Source organism: Camelus bactrianus, chromosome 4 (assembly GCF_048773025.1).
Source record: "Camelus bactrianus isolate YW-2024 breed Bactrian camel chromosome 4, ASM4877302v1, whole genome shotgun sequence".
In the NCBI taxonomy this organism is placed as follows: Eukaryota; Metazoa; Chordata; class Mammalia; order Artiodactyla; family Camelidae; genus Camelus; species Camelus bactrianus.
In genome coordinates this window covers 67,122,388-67,142,019 of record NC_133542.1, presented here as the reverse complement: position 1 = coordinate 67,142,019, position 19,632 = coordinate 67,122,388, and the positions used below count along the sequence as shown (strand labels likewise).

General features: G+C 36.1%; 2 protein-coding genes across 6 annotated transcripts in view; both read right to left on the bottom strand.

Moving 5' to 3' along the window:
• RABGAP1 (RAB GTPase activating protein 1) overlaps positions 1-19,632 on the bottom strand; it is a 141,818-nt gene that overhangs the window by 48,208 nt on the left and 73,978 nt on the right. The window lies entirely within an intron of this gene.
• Positions 7,642-18,187, bottom strand: GPR21 (G protein-coupled receptor 21). The gene is made up of 2 exons (XM_074362191.1): positions 13,708-18,187; positions 7,642-13,269 (listed from the first exon to the last, which is right to left on the bottom strand). Exon 2 carries the CDS (start codon positions 12,873-12,875, stop codon positions 11,826-11,828), a length of 1,050 nt encoding a protein of 349 aa, XP_074218292.1. The 5' UTR covers positions 12,876-13,269; positions 13,708-18,187; the 3' UTR covers positions 7,642-11,825.

Genomic DNA, 19,632 nt, shown 5'->3' with positions numbered 1-19,632 from the left:
ATGTTTTTAAATTTCCATTCCAAACACATCAAACACAGAACAAACTGTAACTAGATTTCCATAAACATAGAGGTAATTGAAGGCTTTTCAGAATCTGGCCACAACTATGTGAAGACTGGAACGGGACATTTAACAAAAAACTAAGACGACAGATTTTAAGTGCTTTACCTAGGCCACATAATGTAACAGACAGAACTAACTATAGGGTCAGGCAGCTCTGTCTCTGAAAACTGTCCCTCCCTCTTGCTAAATGTGTGATCTTGGACAAGTCACTTAACTAGTCTGAGGCTTAATATCCCTATCTGTAAAAATTAATGCAATGGTCACTGCCCTGCAGAGTTTATGAGAAGCAAATCAAACACTGCATGGAAAGCAGGTAGCATAAGGCCCTATACATCAGTGATAGCTCTTTCCCATCAGATTTGATATTTATGATCCTGGCTTATTTCCAACTTGGGAGAGGGGCCAAAGGACAAAATGTGTATTTGGAAGATTTTCCCGTGTTTGAAATTTAGTGAACTGTGAGGGATGTGCAATTTTAGATAGTACTCAGTTCATTGTATACTACGAACATAACAACTTACTTTAACCAAATGAAATTATAAAGAAGATAAATCAGGCAGCAGAAAAACTGACACAAAACATAAAATGGTGCAATGACTTAAAAAAAAAAAAAACCTATGAACCATGCTAAACACTGTAAAGCTCGGTATGAAATACCTTGCTGATTATCTTTTTTTTTTTAAGAAAATCATTTCTCAGAGGCAAAAATCCACTTTGGTTTCTGTTATCACTGACTCATTCAGTAAAGAGCTCTTCCATTTCAAGACAATCAAATACCTGTACCAACACCCAGTGCTACTAATCCTTCTTTACTCCTTTTCCCCTTCCAGTAAGAGAACAACTTAACCCAAACAAGCGCAACAAAAAGATAGCTATGTACTATCATCAATGAACTGCCAAAGAAATCTTTATTGCAGAAAGCAGACTCCAGAAGCAGGCTCCAGAAATGTCTGCCAAGTAAGTGCCTTTAACTTTAAAATACTTTAGCACACTTATCAGCTGAATGGTTATGTATTTATTATGTTAAATCTGTATCTCGAAAGTAATAGAAAATTAGGTGACTTCTTCAGAAAACACAGCTTTTAAATAAAATAATGTACTGCTATCACATTGTTTCAATCCAAATATGGCATTATAGTGCCATTCTAAAAATAAATCTTAAGTCCCATGTGATATGCAGCCTTTTAGCTATGTTCATTTCCTTTTAGGGCTCAAGTTTCCCACAGGAAAATTATTCAATGTTTGGCAAAACTGTCCCAAATCATGTATAGATAAGGCACAAATGCTAACTGCACTGTCACTTTTTTCCTGCTTTGCTATTGTTGATTCTCCTTCACAGTAATCCAGCATGGAGAGGCCCAAGCAGCAGGAAATACTTAAAAACTTCTACCTGACAAAAGTTAACATGAAAGCGTCATTTTGATCAAAAAGGCAATGAAGAGGTAATTTATGAGTCAGTTAAATCAGAAGATACAAAATTATTATACACTAAGTCTTATTCCAAACATATGTCTCTGGTAACTGCGATGACTTCCAAATATACAGAGTCATATTTCAAATACATGTCTCTGATAACACTGATGAATTCCAAATACTTATTTCAACTGTATTATTTACACTACCAAGCAAAACTGCATATCAAATGCACTCGTACTACATCTCAATACAGACTGTATTGTTTGACTCATATTATTTGCTTAAAGATTTTATAAGGCATTATTTGCTAAAGAATAATATCTCAAAATCATTCACACTCATACACACCTCACACACACACAAAATCAAGACCCATCTCTCAAGCTCTTTTTTTATATAGCCAAATCAAATTATGATTTCTAAGAAAATGTTTACGAATGTTTCATAATGCTAACACTCAGCTTTACTTTAAAAAGCTAGTTTGTTCTGAAAATAACAAGCCTTAAGTCAGAGATTTAAGTGTGCCTGAGTAACAAAAATATATAGCAGCTGTAAAATGGCTAGAAATAGTAAAATGAATTTACAACTCTGTAATAGAGTTCCTTGCTCTTATAGTTAAAAAAATGATATGAGAAGCTGTGTTTGAATGATACTAATCACAAACCTGTTCCTCAGTGAATTGCTGAACTCATTTAGAATTCTGTACGAAGTCTGCATTCACATACATATTCATAGTTTATAGGTATATGATCTGGGTTTCAATGTTTATTTTAATTACATATATTTTATTATTTTATTTCAGGTAAAAATGGTATTTCCTTGAGCCCCAATATATAAGAAAAATCATGTTTAAGATTTTAATTTTCCTACTAAAGAGCTAATCTTAAGAAACAATTATCAAGAAAATTATCTAATGGTTTAAAAGCTATCTTAGTTCATCATTAAAATATAAAGCTATAATTAGTCTTTTTTCTACTAACCTAAAATTTAACAGCATATAGGTATAATACCAACCAAGGTCTATTAGTATTTATAGAGTAATGCTTATCACATAGGTAGTAAGAGCTCTCAGAATTAAATTCTTTTTATATTTTTCTATTTAAAATTCCTGGGAAACAGCAACTTTAAAAGGTACTGGATAAGCAATGATCTTCAATTTAATTAAGCAGAAGTTTCACCCTCCAATCTCACTAGCAGTGCAAATAATATAAGTATCAATGAATGCATTCTAGAACTATGCATTTCATATATTTTCACTTTCCCTAACAAACATTTCTGAGGTGACTGCCAGTGACGAAAAAAACTTTCTAACCAAGTAAGACTTTTCAAATCTTAATTTGGTTGAAAGTACCAATGGAAAGACTATTTTTAAAACTTTTTATTTAATACGTGTCAAAATCTGAACACTTCTTCCCTTTTTTCCAAAGCTGCTGGAAACTCCCATCTTCTAAGCACTTGACCAAAGTCGAACAATCCTTTGGACTTACTTTGGTGTCATGGCTGAGTCTAAGGGAGGTCTAAGACTGGGTTCCTGACCCAGTTCTGCAGCTAATTTACTTTGTCACTACTCTTGGTCTCCCTTTCCCCATTTCAGAAAAAAAGAGTCTAGATCATGACCTCTAAGGGATCTTCTAGCACTGTCACTTTAGAATCCTATATTTATGTTATTCACCTACTCAAAAACCTTAAGTCCATCTCTAGTTTCTAACTAGAGTCAAATCTCTTGGCCATTTATTCCAGACCAGATAGCCCCAATCTATTTTTCTGACCATACTCCATTACACCTCAGTTTGAAACTTCTGGTTTATCCAAGGCGCCCTACTCACATGGAAGCTAACAGCTCCTGCCAACATGTACTGAAAGCTTACTGCAGGCCAAGCACTGTGCTAAGAGCTTTACACACATTAGCTTGTTAATCCTTAAAATACTTGTATGAGATAGTGCTATTACTAAGAGGGATTGTGTACCTTGTCCTAGGTCTCACAACTAATAAGTGTCAGATCTGGGATTCAGACCCAGGTCTGCCTGCCTCTCAAGCATATAATTTTAATCACTATGTATTATAATATGTAATAATAATAAGTATGTAAGTAGCCCCTCTTCATTCAGGCCTTTGAAACTTAATACACCCTTTGTCATAGTTTAATTTTTTCCCTAATACAACTCATTTTTAAAGTTCAATTAAAGTGATACCTCTTTACCACTTCAGTCCCAAATTTCCTTTCAATTTCTAACCTATCTTAATGTAAACCCTAAAGACTTGTTCCTTGATAAAGTACATCTAAATACATGTATCTGAATGTCCGAGAATTATATACGACTAATTCTCCTGCAGAACATGCTATAAAAGCAGGAAAAAATATATAACACATCAGTATTTTGATGAAGCAAACCATCAAGACAGAACTTGAGGGGTTTATGAACCCTGAGAGGAGGCTCACCAAGCCCCTCCACATTCACCCAGGGCCTTTCCTCTGAGGCTATATGCTGATTTGCAGCAGGTCCTGAAAGTCACTGGGAGATTCTGACTCCCAAGAAACTCCAAAATATAACAAAGAAATAACAGTAACAATCTTTTACTGAGCTTCTATGATGCCACCATGAACAATTCTATACACTTAAGATGTGACAGTATTTAATTTTCACAATAGTTCCAACAAGGTGATTAATCCCATTTTATACAGTACAAAAACAGGGGCCAGAAATTCCAAAATCCATGCTCTTTTCACTACTTTCCTCTTTATCTCAGAAAAAAAGTGATCCAAGAGTATAAAGTAATTATAGTAATAATGTAAAGAATTTTACATTAATGTAACACGCATCTGATCTTGAACTGACTTCTATAATGTTGGTGTCATTCTTCACTTAAAGATAAGTATCCTTCTGATGTTCAGACAGATTAAATTACCTAGTAAATTGTCAGAACCAGGATCTTTTAACTTTATTTCCAGTGCTCTGTAGGTTACACATACATTCTTAGTACAGTGATGTTAACAATATATGATGTTAACATAATCTAAATAGGAATGTTTTTAATGCCATGAAGAGGGAGAATTTTTAAAAATGAAAAAGCCTTTTAAAGTCAGATTCTCCTCCCCAGGGGCCAATGAAGACAGAGACCCACAAACGGATTTTTTTGGTCTAGCTATAAATAAATGGCTCTGACACTGGGGGTTTCCCCAGTCTTTCTGGAAGAAATTTCAAAAACAAATTATGCTGTTTAATGCTTAACTTTTGTTTTCTCTCTAAAATACTGTCTTATTAATTCAGTTCAACAAATATTTGTTGAAAGCTGAGAGACATAATATAAAGTTTTACTCTGAAAAGAATCCTTCGTATTTTGTTCAAAGGCAATGCAATCTTTTCATAATAAGCCAATAAATATTTCATTAAGTGACTACAATCGTGGTAATTTAACATAAAGATGTGTTTTTTCCTTGCTAAAGGCTTTCTCTTGTCATATGTTGTTTGGTAACTGTAGGCCATTTTATTAGGGTCTTCTGTCTATTGATCCTTTGGGTTCCTTTAATCCTGCCCTGTTGGATACTTTATGCCAATCTCATTCAAGTGCGGGGGGTGGGGAATAAAAGCATAGAAATCTTACTCTACCTAGAGTCTACTACATCACATATACTACCTTCTAAGGAAATCTAACACACACCTCCTTACCTATGAATATCACACAGTAATTTGCATTTCTCTTGTGATCTCATAATGCCAGGTCTTATACATACTTGTATACCAGTATACACATACTCATTATATCATACATATACACACACATTTGTTTTCATGGAATCCTTCCCATGATGTCAAAGAAGATGCTTTTCAGTATCTGCTGTAGTGGGAAAGGGAGACATTATTAAATAAGCGACTTTCTCTTGACACTCATGTTTTCAACAAGGTATCCTAGTTCTATCCCCAGCTATGCCTGGCATCCAGAATGTCTGTGGTTCAACCTCCAAAGAGTAAGTCTCCAACCTTCTGCTGGGATGATGAAAAACCAGCTGCCTGCTAGAGCCAGTTTGGGATGTGGATTTAAGGTGGTGTGGAGTGGAGAGTAGGGGTATGGGTATCTAAATGTTCCTTCTATAAACTAACAATTCTTCAGTTTTCAGCTTCATAATACTCCCCACCTGTAGAGGCATCTCAGGAATCCAATTCCTAGATATTTACTGGGTTTTATGGGCAGATCAGCTTGCTTCTTTTTGTCCCTCCCTCACTTGACTTCAGAATTCAGTTCTGCTGAGTCAGTTACCACTTGTCCACGGGTTTCTATATTCCAGAATTTTGTTGGCTTTATTCATCTGCCATCATTTCTGCACTTCTCTTTGTCCATATGTATTATACTTTCGCTGTACTTTATAGCAAAGTTAAGAGAAATGAACATGTATATTCAACCTGGTGTATTTAGTAGAAAATCTGCCACATGTTTTTCAAGTCTGGGAGTCAGCTAATACATTGATAAAAGTTTCTTAAACTCTCAAAGCCTAAATTTCTTCACCTGTAAAATAGAGATACAAAAAAATAACTACCTGAAAGGTTTCTGTGAGAAATAAATGAGCCATAAAGACCTGGGTTTGAATCCCAGATCTTCTATTTATTAACTGTTCAACTCTGGCAAGTCTAAATCTCAGTATTCTCATTTACGTAATGAGGTTAGTAAGAGTCATTAGCTCATACAATGTTGGATGGATTAAATAAGGCAGTTTAAAAAATTCTCCTGAAACACAAGAAGCTTCAGTTAACATTTATTTTGTTGCCCATAATGCTTTCTACACCTAAGATTATACACACAAGCACACATACACAGCACCCCACTTCAGTCTATTTAAATGTTATTCAGTACTTGGCTGAGTGAAGCCAAACTCCAACTCTTCTGCAAAAGCAACATGATATAATAATAAAGGGCAATGAATTAGGAAGTAGGGAGTCTGGGTATTAGCATAAATAGATGTGTGGCCACTGGACTGGTTTCTTGTCTGTAAAAAGAGAGAATCAGGCCAAATGATCCCTATGGCCTTTTACAACTCAAATGCCCCTCCCCATCTCCTTTTGCTACACATGATCCAATATTCAAAAATTTAATGTTTCATTCTCATCACCTGACTGGAAACATTCTGAATACGATTTGGCTTCCCATGAAGATCTACCAATAGAAGAAGACTGCTTGCTATTGCCAGCAATGATTTATTTTAAACTAATAAAGGGCCATTTTGATTTTATATACTGGCATCATGTGCACTCATTCTCAGAAACAGACTCATGGTGTTCCAACTTTCCCACCAGGAGGTCTTGGTAAATTCCTGTAAAGCTTTTTGAAAGATCACAGAATTTTTCCATATGAAGTATCTAAAAACTATTAAGTTCTACAAGAAAGGAATCATGTGATCCTTCTTTATATCCCTGAGGCCAGCGAGCTATACTGTCTGGCAACTAGCAGACCTTGCTACATTAAATGCTTGATTGCTTCTTAAACTTTCCCTAAAAGACAGTTACTGCATAATACAATTTTCCATACCCTATAGCAGTATTATTTGAAGCATTTCTCTCTGAATATAAATACGACCAATAAACAGCATGTTAAGAAAAGGAATGAAAGATAGAACTAGAAAAGTGGTAAAGACTGAAGGGAAAAAGCAAAACCAAAGAGTTAGAAAAGTCACCAAGCTCTTCTATTCTACTGCTCCTCTTTCCTTGTGACTGGTTTTTATAGCCTGCCTTATCTGGAGGGGCCAAGATCTTACCCACACTGTGAGAAACTGGCAGTTTGATAGCACCGCCTATAGTTCCCTGGGCAGAGGCTACAGAGTTTCCAGGAATAAAGTTATCTAGCATATTTAGCGCACATGTATTCCCACACTACTCTCTTGGTACTAAAAAGAGATATTTATTACTTAGACTCTAGAATGGCCTTGACCAAATGTAAATTTGCTTACAGGTTCTGGACTACCCTTTGAACATCATTACTCTATAATAACCAGAAGTAATAACAGTGACTATAAGAAATAATTAGGAAGGGTCATTCATTAATTCTGTAAAACTTACTAAAACTTTAGCTTTGAGCCAGGTCCTATGCTAGCTGTGGGAGGTAAAAATACGGAGAGACACTGTCCCTGCCTTTAGAGACTCTGGAGACAATAAAGGGAGTAAATGAAACAGTTTTGTGTTGAATTTAAATTTATTGCCATTTTAGAAGACTGAGAATTTACCATACCTCTCTTCTCAAATTTGTGACTGCTAAGCAGCATGGAATAGTCACCTAGCATTGAACTTCAATGATCTTAATGTAGGGAAACACCACATCATTATGCATGACTTCCTTAGATATAAAACTATGGCAGATACAAATAACAGTACTCAGTTTTATTTGCAAAGCACTTCACATGTCACAAAGTACTTTTACATCTGTTATCTAATTCAGTCCTCAAAGTAATCTTGTGAAGAGTGAAAGGATTATGATCTTTTATAGAAGAAATTAAGTGCTGAGAGAAGCAACTTGCCCTTACAAAACAAGTTAATTAGTAACAGATACCTAGATTTTAAAATTCTCAGTTCAAAGTTCATTTTAATCCTATGATGCCCTAGTCACCCAAATTTTGAAGAAAAGCCAAATGACTCATTTACAGCCATAATAAATATCTAGAATATTCCTTGGGTCTACAAAACATATTAATAATATGTACATTTAATACAAAATACTTAGTTTTTCTTCAACCTGAAATGGAAAAATTATGCAAAAATCAACACAAAGAATGATTTATGAAGACTTAAAAAAACCTCGTAATCCCATGATTCACTGCCATCCTTAAACTTCTCCAAATTTCCTCATACAACAATAAATTCTGGTTTGTTAATAATTTATTTCACAAATCTTTTATGATACAAAAACACATAGTGAAATTCCTACAAAGTCATTAAATAGATGTTTCAATCAAACCTGAAAAGCTGAGGAAACGCTCCCAGAAACCACTCTACTGTCTGGGAACCTGTAACCCTGTTGTTTCATTTTCAAGTTCAGAGAGGTGAACAGTAATGTATGCAAATAGTACAAAAATTCAAGTTTTCCCAATCCTTAAAATACTGAGACCATTATTCAAGTAAAAAGGAAAAGCCATTAATAAAGGCTCAAAAAGGAATTTATCAAGCAATAAAGCTTAAAGAAAACCCTTTCCAAAACGGAATTCAGAGTTAAAGCCAATAGGTCCATGAAAAATTCAAATATCCATTCTGGTGTAAGATAATTCTTTCATTAAAGTGGAGCACCCATCCTTTTGTAATTGCTTTTCAGCTCTAAGAGGGGAAAAAACACACCCTTATGGAAATAATACTATTAAAACATACAATTAATTACAAATGTAACAATTAGTATAGTCTTATTTTAAAATTTTACTGTAAAATAATTTCAACACAAATACCAAAAGCTTATGCTTTCTCCGGTATCAATCATATACCATATAAAGTTAAATGAGCTGTCTTGCCAAAGCCCAAGGTAACTGACTCTAAAAATACACTTCTTTCTCATTCTGAACTAGTCAGATTGGTATTTAAACAAAACATCATCAAATGTTGCAATAAATATGCCAGGATGAAAAGGTTACTTAAATACAGACTTTCCAAATCGATCACACAGAAACTGCCCCCAGCCACAGAAGACTGTATGACTGCATCCAGGCACACCCTTTCTGCCCCCAGCATGCACATACACAAGAAAACAAAAATTAAAAAGCAGTATAGACAATGAATGTGAGAACAGAATTGATACCTGGAAGAAACCTTAGCGTTTTATACAGTCCAATGAAGACAAGATAAACTAGGAAGACATCTGATATTAAGCAAGTATCAGTTGGGGAGGGGTGCTTTATTTTTTGTTAAAATTACAATTTAGCTTCTACTTTAGTTTTAGGCACAACACTGGTAGAGATTCTAAGGTGGCGGGGAGGACTTCAAACATCTAAATTTGGTTCTTTATAAAAATATAAAAATCTGTTAATTAAAGCTCTTATTGAAAGAATGGTCTTTCCAGTCATTAAAAAATCAGCCTGATTAGCCACTTCCAGAAAATTAAACAGATATTTTCTCATTTTCATAAAATTTCCGTAAAATATTTTCCAAAATTTTTTATTTTCTCACAAGATGGAACCCTACTGCAGGAAAAAATTTAAAAGGCTCAGTTCCTCCCAAAGTAAAATCTACTGATTTAGCATCAGTTTTTTATAAAAATTAATCTTTACAAATCCCATACCTGCTGAACAAAAAATTCACCTGCAAACTGTGCAAATTTGAACTGGTTACATTTTCTGACATACAGGAAAAAAGGAAATTTTTATCTTTTTTAATATCTATGCCACATAAATAAAGGGGAAATGTGTACAACTATTTTTCAGAATCTAACAGGAAGGTTTTCCACTTCAAACGGCAATTTAATAAAGCCACTGCTAACATTACTTATAAATTTCACTGTGAGTTCTGAATTCTGAAACAGCTTAGAATCAAATTTTCTAACACTAAATATAAAGAGTAAGCTTTTGGGAAGAACTCAGAATCTGAAGTTTCAATGTTTATATTAACAGTTATTGTCTTAAAATAAAAATGTTTAAGTAGAATACATTTGAGGTTAAAATCAAAACAGTATCTAAAACTTAAAAGTTGCAAGAATGCTGTCTTTTATTTTAAAAAGGGACAGGAGGTTTTCTAATACAATGGAAAACCAAAGCATATCTGCCTGTTTTATAAATATCCATGTCATTTCTTAGATTAAAAAATCCACTTTAACCCACTTTCCTTTGTTTTCTTCCATCTTCCATCTCACTGAACACCACTGTCACATTTAGATTACAACATCTAGCCAAAGGCAGAGATCATATAAGTCCCCTGAAGACTTCCAAAACATTAAAACAAGTTAAAAAAAAAAAAAAAAGTAGAGGAAATACTCTCATGCTTGGAGCTGCTGGGAAATCCTTCTCTTTTTAGAAAAATAAACCTCTTGCTCTAAATATAATCACTTTTAGGAACAAAACATCACTACTACATACAAATACACAGCACTCTCAATTAATAGTTCTACAAAACAACAGTAATAAAATCCTATAGCTTTTGCTAGTACTTTGGTTTAAAAAAAAATACTATTTAGGAAAGGAACTATATCCCAAAGATCTTTTTCCCAGAAAGAGAACAGCAATAAGAGAGACAATCAAAACTTCTGTCTCTCATTCAAATACAAATTCCTTAACACTAACTAAAAAAAAATGCCTTTAAAAAGAATTAGTTGCTACTTTATTAGGTGATCCCTTTTAACCATAAGGAGAACATCACAATTAACCCCTTTCTATTTCAAAATGAACTAGCTAAATGTACAGTATATTTTCTGACTCCGTTGCTTATGACACCTTTCTTCCTGATATTCTAATATTTCAAAAAAGTCTCCGGATAAAAAGAACAGAGAAGACTAAAGACACATTTTCATGTATTTTCACCACTATAAAACTGGTAGCCATCAGCCTATCACTTAATTATTTTTCAGCTTATCAAAACATATTGTGCTGTAAAAGAGAAATCTAACTCAATTCAAACATTCTCAATTCACACAAAGGCACGGGCAAAAATACTGCAACATAATTATTTTCAGTACACACATTTCTTTAGATCTCAGTGAAGCATGGCACAAAAAACAGCTTAGTTTTTTTTTTTTTAATAAACTGAATAACTGACTGCACTTTTGCTTCATGGTTCCATTCAAAATTTTTAAATTAATGTTTTAGTGTTCACATTATTTACTGTATTGAGAATTCTCTTGAGTATAAGACATACAACATCTGTCTTTTGAATGACAGTGTAGAAGCCTGCAGTGTAGTTATACTTTGGCCTACGTAAAGAAAATTTTAAAACCCTGTTAATTCATCACTGTATTTTAATATTCCCTGTTTTAAAAGAAATCAATTGCACATGAAGCCCAAACAGCTAGGAAAAAAACCGGAAAAGCGACAAGATGATGACTTTTACAAATGCTGACGCTTTTCACACCCAGATTCAGTCATGCCAGCTGGAAAGAGGTGTTAGATATGACTTTATTCATTCTAAGTCTGAGAAAGTCATTTCCATGACATTATGAAAACTGGAACCAAGAGCAATTTATCTTGATGGTCCTGATTCTTCTCATTCAAAAGCATTAAAAAAAATCATTTCTGTAAATTTACAAGGTGTTTGGGACGGATCATTTGTTTGCTGTTGCTTAGAGTCAAATTATTTTGTCCCTTATTTCCCAGTGAACTAGATATACAAAGAGATAAAAAGCAAACAGAAACACACACACACAAAACACACAGTGACCCAATATCTGAAGCACTTCAGACATGGCATCCAGTAAGGGGGCCTTTGCTCCTAACCATGTAAGGGTCCTTAGCTATTGTTTGACTTGCACAAGAAGTACACATGGCCCCTGAAAGGCGCTTTAGTCCCCTTTGGAAGACGCTGTTGGAAAGGCTATAAATGACACAGTTGCAGAAACTGTTACTAATAGCAAGCCAGGTGGTCAAGAAGGATGCGGAGCGGTTGCTGTGGCCAGTGGAGCTCTCCAACAAAAAGTAGATGATGTACGGCAACCAGAGAATGTAAAATACACTAGTAATTCGGAACAAGACCATGGCATAGCGCTTATCGGGACAGGCCTGCATCTCCCCAGCTTCCCCACTCTGGCTGCTGAAGCGGGCTTGCCTTTCGCTGATCTCCTTTGTGTGCTGCTGGCAGATGCGGAAGATGTTGAAATAGGTGAAGCACACAATGAGGGCTGCTGGGGCATATAACATCATCACGATGAACAAGGTGAAGTAGGGGTCGGTGTGCCAGGATTCCGCACACCACTGAAACACATCTCCATGATATCCAGGTTTGCCCCAGTGGAAAAAGGAAGGCAAGAAAACCAGGGTGGAGTATAGCCAAATCAGGAAAATACACAGGCGTAGTCTCCAGGGCGTAACCAGGGTATTATAGGTTAAAGGTTTAGTGATGGCAATGTATCTATCGATGCTGATGCAGGCCAGAGAGGTCATGGAGACACTCTTCAGAACTGATACTACAAAACCAAATACCTGGCAAATCAAGGACTCCTCTACTGGAAGTGGGTAGTGGAGGAGTGATAAAGAAGGGACTAGGCAGCTTACCCCAACCAAGAGGTCAGCATATGCCATAGTCTGAATAAAATAACTTGTAGTGTGGTGGTTCAACAAAGGTGCACAGTGAAATACAAAAATCACAATGATGTTGCCAGAAATAATCAACACAGTTAAAAAGACAATGATCAATACTTCCAAGAGGCAAAAATCGACAGTTTCCAGAAAGCCAAATGCCAAGAGGCAAAAAGGGTGGCTGCTCTGATTACCATCCAAGGTAGAATTCATCTTGAGCTCAGGAGTGATCTCTCACTTCATGCTGCCGCTTGGCTGCTGCCAACAGTTCAAAGGAACAGCTGCTGTCATTGCGGTCAGCTCTGTGTGTCTGTAATAATGCCAGAGGAGCCTTAGTCCCCAAGCTCCCGATGCTGCTGCTCTGGTGCATTGCCTGCAGTGCAATTCCCCTTTAAATCCTTCTTGGAATAGGGAGAACCAGCAGCAGTTGTCTGGCCAGTCCCAGATGCGGCCATAGTACCAGGTTTACCATACACATAGCACCAGGGGAGTAAGGCAAACTCTGGGTACAATGTCTTCAGGCCAATGAGGGTAGGGGGTAGGGGGAGAAGAGAAGGGAGGAAGATTAGGACTTCAGCAGGAGTTGTAATGAGTCTCCTCTGAACAGCTGATAGAAGAAAAGGAGAGAGCATTTTACATTTTGCATCCAATGCCCTAATCAAGAACCTGGCTAGCTCAGGCTGGTATCACCCCTCCCACTTCATCCCACCCTACTCGGTACAATTATTCAAAGGCTACCCTCAGTAGCACCCCACATAACTGGTCTCTACTCTGTAGAGGAGGCAGAGCAACAGCAAGCTTTCATGATCAACATAAAACAAAATCAATCGCAAGCCAGATCAATCTAAAAAAACCCCATTTCCTTCCATTTGAGCCTATTAGGGGAGGAAAGGAATCTGTTTACAGCATTTCTAAACACATTTTACTATACCACTAATAAAATTAGCTAAGATAACTTATTTTCTTCATTGATTCCAATGTAATATTTTGACTTAGAAAATATTTCAACAGCACTGATCTGACTAGCTTAATTTCAGAGTGTTACCTGTAATTCTGCATGCTGCGATCCAAACAAAAGCCACAGAACATCCTTAACAGAAAGCCTCGCAAAGCAGGAATGTGCCTCAGCCCCGTTTACTGCAGAACTGAGACACAGAGGGAGGGGATAAAGGAGTAGGAGGGGAAACAGGGAGAAAAGGGGGCTTGGGAAAAGGAAGAAGCGGGGGAGGGGAAAGAAAACGCCTGTGCAGGCACACACTCCAGCATCTTCTTCAGCAGCTCATTAGAATGCATCGCCAGAGAAGTGCTCCCCGATTTCCAGACTGCACAGTGGGAGAATAACTTAATACGCCTGCAGTGTAGGGTTTGAAAGCTGTTTCCTCGTCTGTCCGGAATCCCCCTTTTAGTATATGAGCCGAAGTTAGACTGCTAGTAAGGAGAAGGGGTGGCAACCAGGACAGAGAGTCAGCCAGGAATTGTATCAAAACACACTGTGAAAGGGGTAATGGTGAGAGGAAATTCCGATTTTCTTGTAGCATTTCCCAAGGAACAAAGAGCAGTGTTAAAGAATGAAAGTGTATTAACAGTGCTTGGCAACTAGGGAAACATAACACAGCACAAGAAGTTCTAGCTAGAAAACTATATATTTAGCATTAATTTTCTCTCATGATTCACTAGAATTAATCCATTTTAAGAAAGATGACCAAAATAACAAGCAAAACTTAAAAATCAGGTTTTCAAGAGAAAAAATAGATAATGAAAATCCCACCCATTCTGAACACCACAGAAACAGCACACACATAAAAGATGAATTACATTTTTCTGTATTTGACACTATCCTATAGTTTTGAGATGTCATTACTTGCTTCCCCTTTGCTGAGAAGTGGTACACAAATACACAAACAAAAGATGGACAAGTAAATGCACCCACTTCTACCCCACCCTGTCTGAAAACTGCAGGAAGTTTCATGGCACAAACTAGTCTTTGTATCTCAGAATAAACAATCTTGTTTGTGCCTACTTAACACAAGGCAAATTGGGATTATGCTGTGGCTCTTCAGGTGATGTCACAGAGTGACAATTTTCAGCTAATTGGGAGTGTTAATAATGACAATTTTTAGTTAATTAGAAATGTGTATTTTTTAGAATTTTTTCTTCCAGGTATCTTTGGTCTATCAATTCATTCTTCTAAGTAGTTTCACATACTCAGTAGAGAAAAAGAAATAAATGTCGACATTTATAAACATTCCAGAAGGTCTGCACATCTGGATGGAGATATATACGATGTGATCCAACTTTCATTTTTTGTTTTATACACATGCTTTCTCATTGCAGGCAATGTCCACTCATTATCTGAATCCAATTAATTACATTTTAAGATTTGAAGCACTGTGCTTATTACATGAAGACAAACCCTATTGAACTCACAACCCTACTGAACATAAGCTTGATAGCTATATTTGACAGGTCTTACTGGAAAAGATGGCAAAGTGAGGCACAGCAGAAAGACCAATGGCACTGAACACCCAACTGGCTCAAATCCTTGCTCTAATATTATTTGGCTTCAGTTTCATCATGTGTGAAATGAGGATTGTACTCCTTATTTCATAGGGTTATTGAGCAATAAAGAAGACAGTATATACAAAAAGCTGAACAATATTTAGCACATACAGGGTATATAACTTCACTTTCTTTCATACCACTCAAACAGCCTTTCTAAATAGTCTGTGTTTTCCCACCAATCACACTGTGTTGCCTGAGACTGGGCTTCTCTGAATCCTAAGATGCCTTCTCTTAAGGTGACTGACTGCCCAGTTCTAGGGGCAGTAACAACAGTTAATTGGATACATTCCTTAAATACACTGAGGCTGTACATATGTAAGGCACTGAAGATACCTGAAAAGAAGGAATGATGATACGTCACCAATTATTCCCACTACACCAATAATTTCTTGTGTCTTCAGCCCTGGCTTCACTCCTGAGCTCCCCCTTCCCATCTACAATTTGCCTGTTAGTCACACATCTTCCACCTGGATGTCCTGTAGAGACTTCAACCACAGCATGTCCAAAGATAAATACATTTTCCTCACCAAATAAGCCTATTTCATTTTTTCCCAACATTTCCCGAGGCACTCAGGTATGAAACTTAGGAAACATCTTTAACTACTCTCTCCCTTAATATACTGTTCTTAGTCACCACATCCTGGGAATCTATTTCTATAATGGCTCTCAAATTCATTTCCTCCTTTCAATTTTTAATATCATACCTTAGGCCATCACCAAATACTGTCTGGACTTCTAGTTCTGTTCATTTTTCTAATTTACTTATTTCTGCCTGATTAAACATCCAACAACACATGCTTAATTATGGTCATTATGAACTCCATTATTCAAGAAGAGTTAATGGCTGCCTTTCCAATCTGATCTCACTATTCCACGTCCCCAAATACCTTGCCCTCCAGGTTATTCACTATTCTATACATTTGCCATAGACTTTAATTTTGAACTCCTATATTTTGAGTGCTTAATGAATATTCAATGAAAAAAAGTATGGTTTCTGAGAGCTGCTACTTCAATAAATGAAAAAAGCATTCACCAAAGTCAAGGGTCCATGCTTTTCTAACTACTTGTAAATTTGTGTGTAACTTATTCTCTCTGCATCTCAGGTTTCTCATGTATTACTGAGATTATTAACTGATAACTTTAAAGAATTCAAAATGTAACAAAAATGCAATGAAACCACAAGCCATTACATTACCATTAGTATAATAATAGCTCTTTCAATTTTGTTTCTATTTTAGTAAAACCACTCTTGGAGCTATAATCAAAATATTCACATTAGAAACTTTAAAAAAATCAGTCAAGAGTCAAATGTTTTGGATTAAAGGAAAACATTTTCTTCAGAGGAGATAAATTATTAATAACATGCGGGGGGCAATAAATCCATGCCCTCACAAAAATCTATATTTACATTGCCTTTTTAAAATAATGTAGTCTCATAGGTGTTTGTTCACTTTTATAAAATAGACTGTATTTCTGTATGTATGACTGGAAGAAAATACATTGAAAATCAATTCTACTTTTCACTGGATGGTGGGATTACAAGTGATTTTTTATTTTCCTCTTTATGGTTTTTTTATGTTTTGTAAATTTCCTAATTTCTATGTTCTATTTTCATAATAAGTTTAAAAAAAATAGCCAAAATAATACATTACATGTTCCTTTTGGTAAAGCTAATAAAAAAACCTGGCTGCAAGATGACGTCTCAGAGCCATACTGAATAGATGGTGCCAGGTTTAAGTCATCTACTTCATGGGGCTCAGCTTGTCCTTACACCATCATTGAACTACCTTCAGTCTTGGAACTATTCTTTCAATTTAACTCAAAATGGACCCTTAGAGACCCAGCTAAAATTTTTTACAGAATGAGATTGTAACTAAATGAACCATATGAAATTGTTAATATTTAACCATTTCATTTCTGGTTAAATGTTTTCAGATCTACAAAAATGGCAACTTCTATATGGCTCAACCTAATACTAAAAAGTTAAAATAACCAAATCACAGAGCTTAAAAGGAAAAATGGCAGAAAGAAAAAGGAAACATGAAACAAGAAAAAGGGACAAGACTGTTCAAATTATATTTATTCTTCTCCCACCCTATTCAGCAGTTTATCTAGCACAGATGACAAAGCATCAATCTTGGTTCCTCAAATTCCTAACAGTCACTTCTTGGCTTATCTATCACTTATGATCTAGGAAAAAAGAGCTTTAAATGTTGATTTGTTTAACATATTATTTTAGTGCAGCTGATGTGGGTGGTATTTATGTCAACGTCATTCCAAAGCCACTTTAAGGTACTTTGACTCGTCTTTTATTCCTCCTTCTCCCTTACCTTGCACATTCATTCAACCAAGTGTCAAGGATTCTACCTCTGAAATTTCTCTCAAGTAGTATCACTTTCTCTATCCTTCTGCTACCACTACAGGCCAAACCACAATTATCTCTTGCCTGAATTACTAACAAGTTTTCCTGCAATTAATCTTACTCTATCCTAACTCAATAATAATACAAACAATAACTAAGTGATAATTTATACTTACTAGGGGCTGTGAATTGTACTACATTCACGCATCATCTAAGTTAATTCTAACAATTCTACAAATAAGGTACTATTATTATCTTATTTTACAGGTAAGGAAACAAATTTAATGCTAAACTGCCCGATGTCAAAGGCTTGAATACAGAAGAACTAGGATCTGAATCAAGACAGTTTGCCTTTAAGATGGACACGCTAAACTACTTTGCATACTGCCTTCCAAACCTGAATATATGATTTGCTTGCTTAAAATGCTTCAGTGACTTTCTATTACCTGTAATCTTAAATATGCCTAATTTCAGTTTTCTAAGATCTGGCGCCTAGCTACCTTCTCTGGCTTTACCTACTTTCATACTCTGTGAACTTGCCAAGCTCTTTTTCACCCTTGAGAATGTGCTTTCCCCTCTGACTTTTACCACCATATATGCCATGCAGCCCCTCCATACTACCCCTCAAATCCCCCTCCCTGGATAATTTCTGAACAAGAGAACTTTTTGGACCCTTAGATGAGAAGTCCGTCTTGTCATCTGCTGTACACACACAACTGTAATTGTTTTCTCTTCAATAACCCTCATGCAACCTTACTGCAATTGGTTAGTTAACTGCCCATTTCCCTCATGAGACTGCAGACTCCAAACCAGTGAAAAGGTATATTTTATTCATGGGCATATCCATGAGACCTAACACAGGGCTGGCACAAAGCAGGCTTTCAAAGGTATTTCTGATTGACTAAGTAACAAATGCCTCAAAAAAAAACAACAGGAAATTCTGCTTTTATATGGGAAGACCTTTCAAGTAAAACCGTAGTAGGATAACAGTTTAACTCACCTATAATTATTACACTGGTGCATATGAAACTGCCTGCTTGTAGATCAAACACTGCCAAATATCGGCAGTTTTAAAATGACCAAACCTGATATGTTTCAGTCTTGAAAACTGCTTGGACAGATAGAACTTACCGAAACTTATGAGAGGGGAGGGTACATGAATTTACAAAGAAGGGATATGGGGACTTAAAATTATTTTCACAAATAACAATTTGAAAGCACCTTGTCTTAGTCCATTCAGGATGCTGTAACAAAAATACCATAGACAGAACTGCTTACAAACAACAGAAATTTATTTCTCACAGTTCTGGAGACTTGGAAGTCCAAGATCAAGGCACTGGCAGATTCAGTGTCTGGTGAGAACCACAGCCATCTTCTGCTGTGTCTTCACGTGGTAGAAGGGACAAGGGAACTTTCTAGGGTCTTTTGTATAAGGATATTAATCACATTCATGAGGGCTCCACCCTCTTGACCTAATTTCTTCTCAAAGGCCCCAATTCCAAACACCGTCACATTGTGTGGTTAGGATTTCGACATATGCCTTTGGGGGAGACACAAACATTTAGCCTACAAAAGACCCACTATGGCACCTGCTATATGGGAGCAGATGATAACGTTCTAAAAGTTCACTGACAACCTATTTTCCTACAGAATCATATAGCAAGAGAACTGAGTTGTGAAACAGTGGAATCATGGGCTATTCTGGGGTGCAGGACTCAAACACACCATCTCATTTTCCTGAATGTTAAAGCTTAAAGGAAGATCAGCATTTCCTTCAGCAACCTCATTTCAGAGAAGAGAAAATGAATGTTAACAGGTGCAGAACCTCATTTGAGTTCACATAAGCTAGAGGCAGAGCTTAAACTAGTATTCAGACATCCTAATTTCATGGCCAGTGCTCTTTTTGCTAACTTGATCCCGTTTTAGTTTGGTATCCACAGGAGGTTCTTATGATTAAGTATTATTAAATCCTTGACTATTACTAAATCCACCAGGAAGAGGTTTTTAATTAAAAACAAAACAATCTGCATAATAATTAAAGTATAA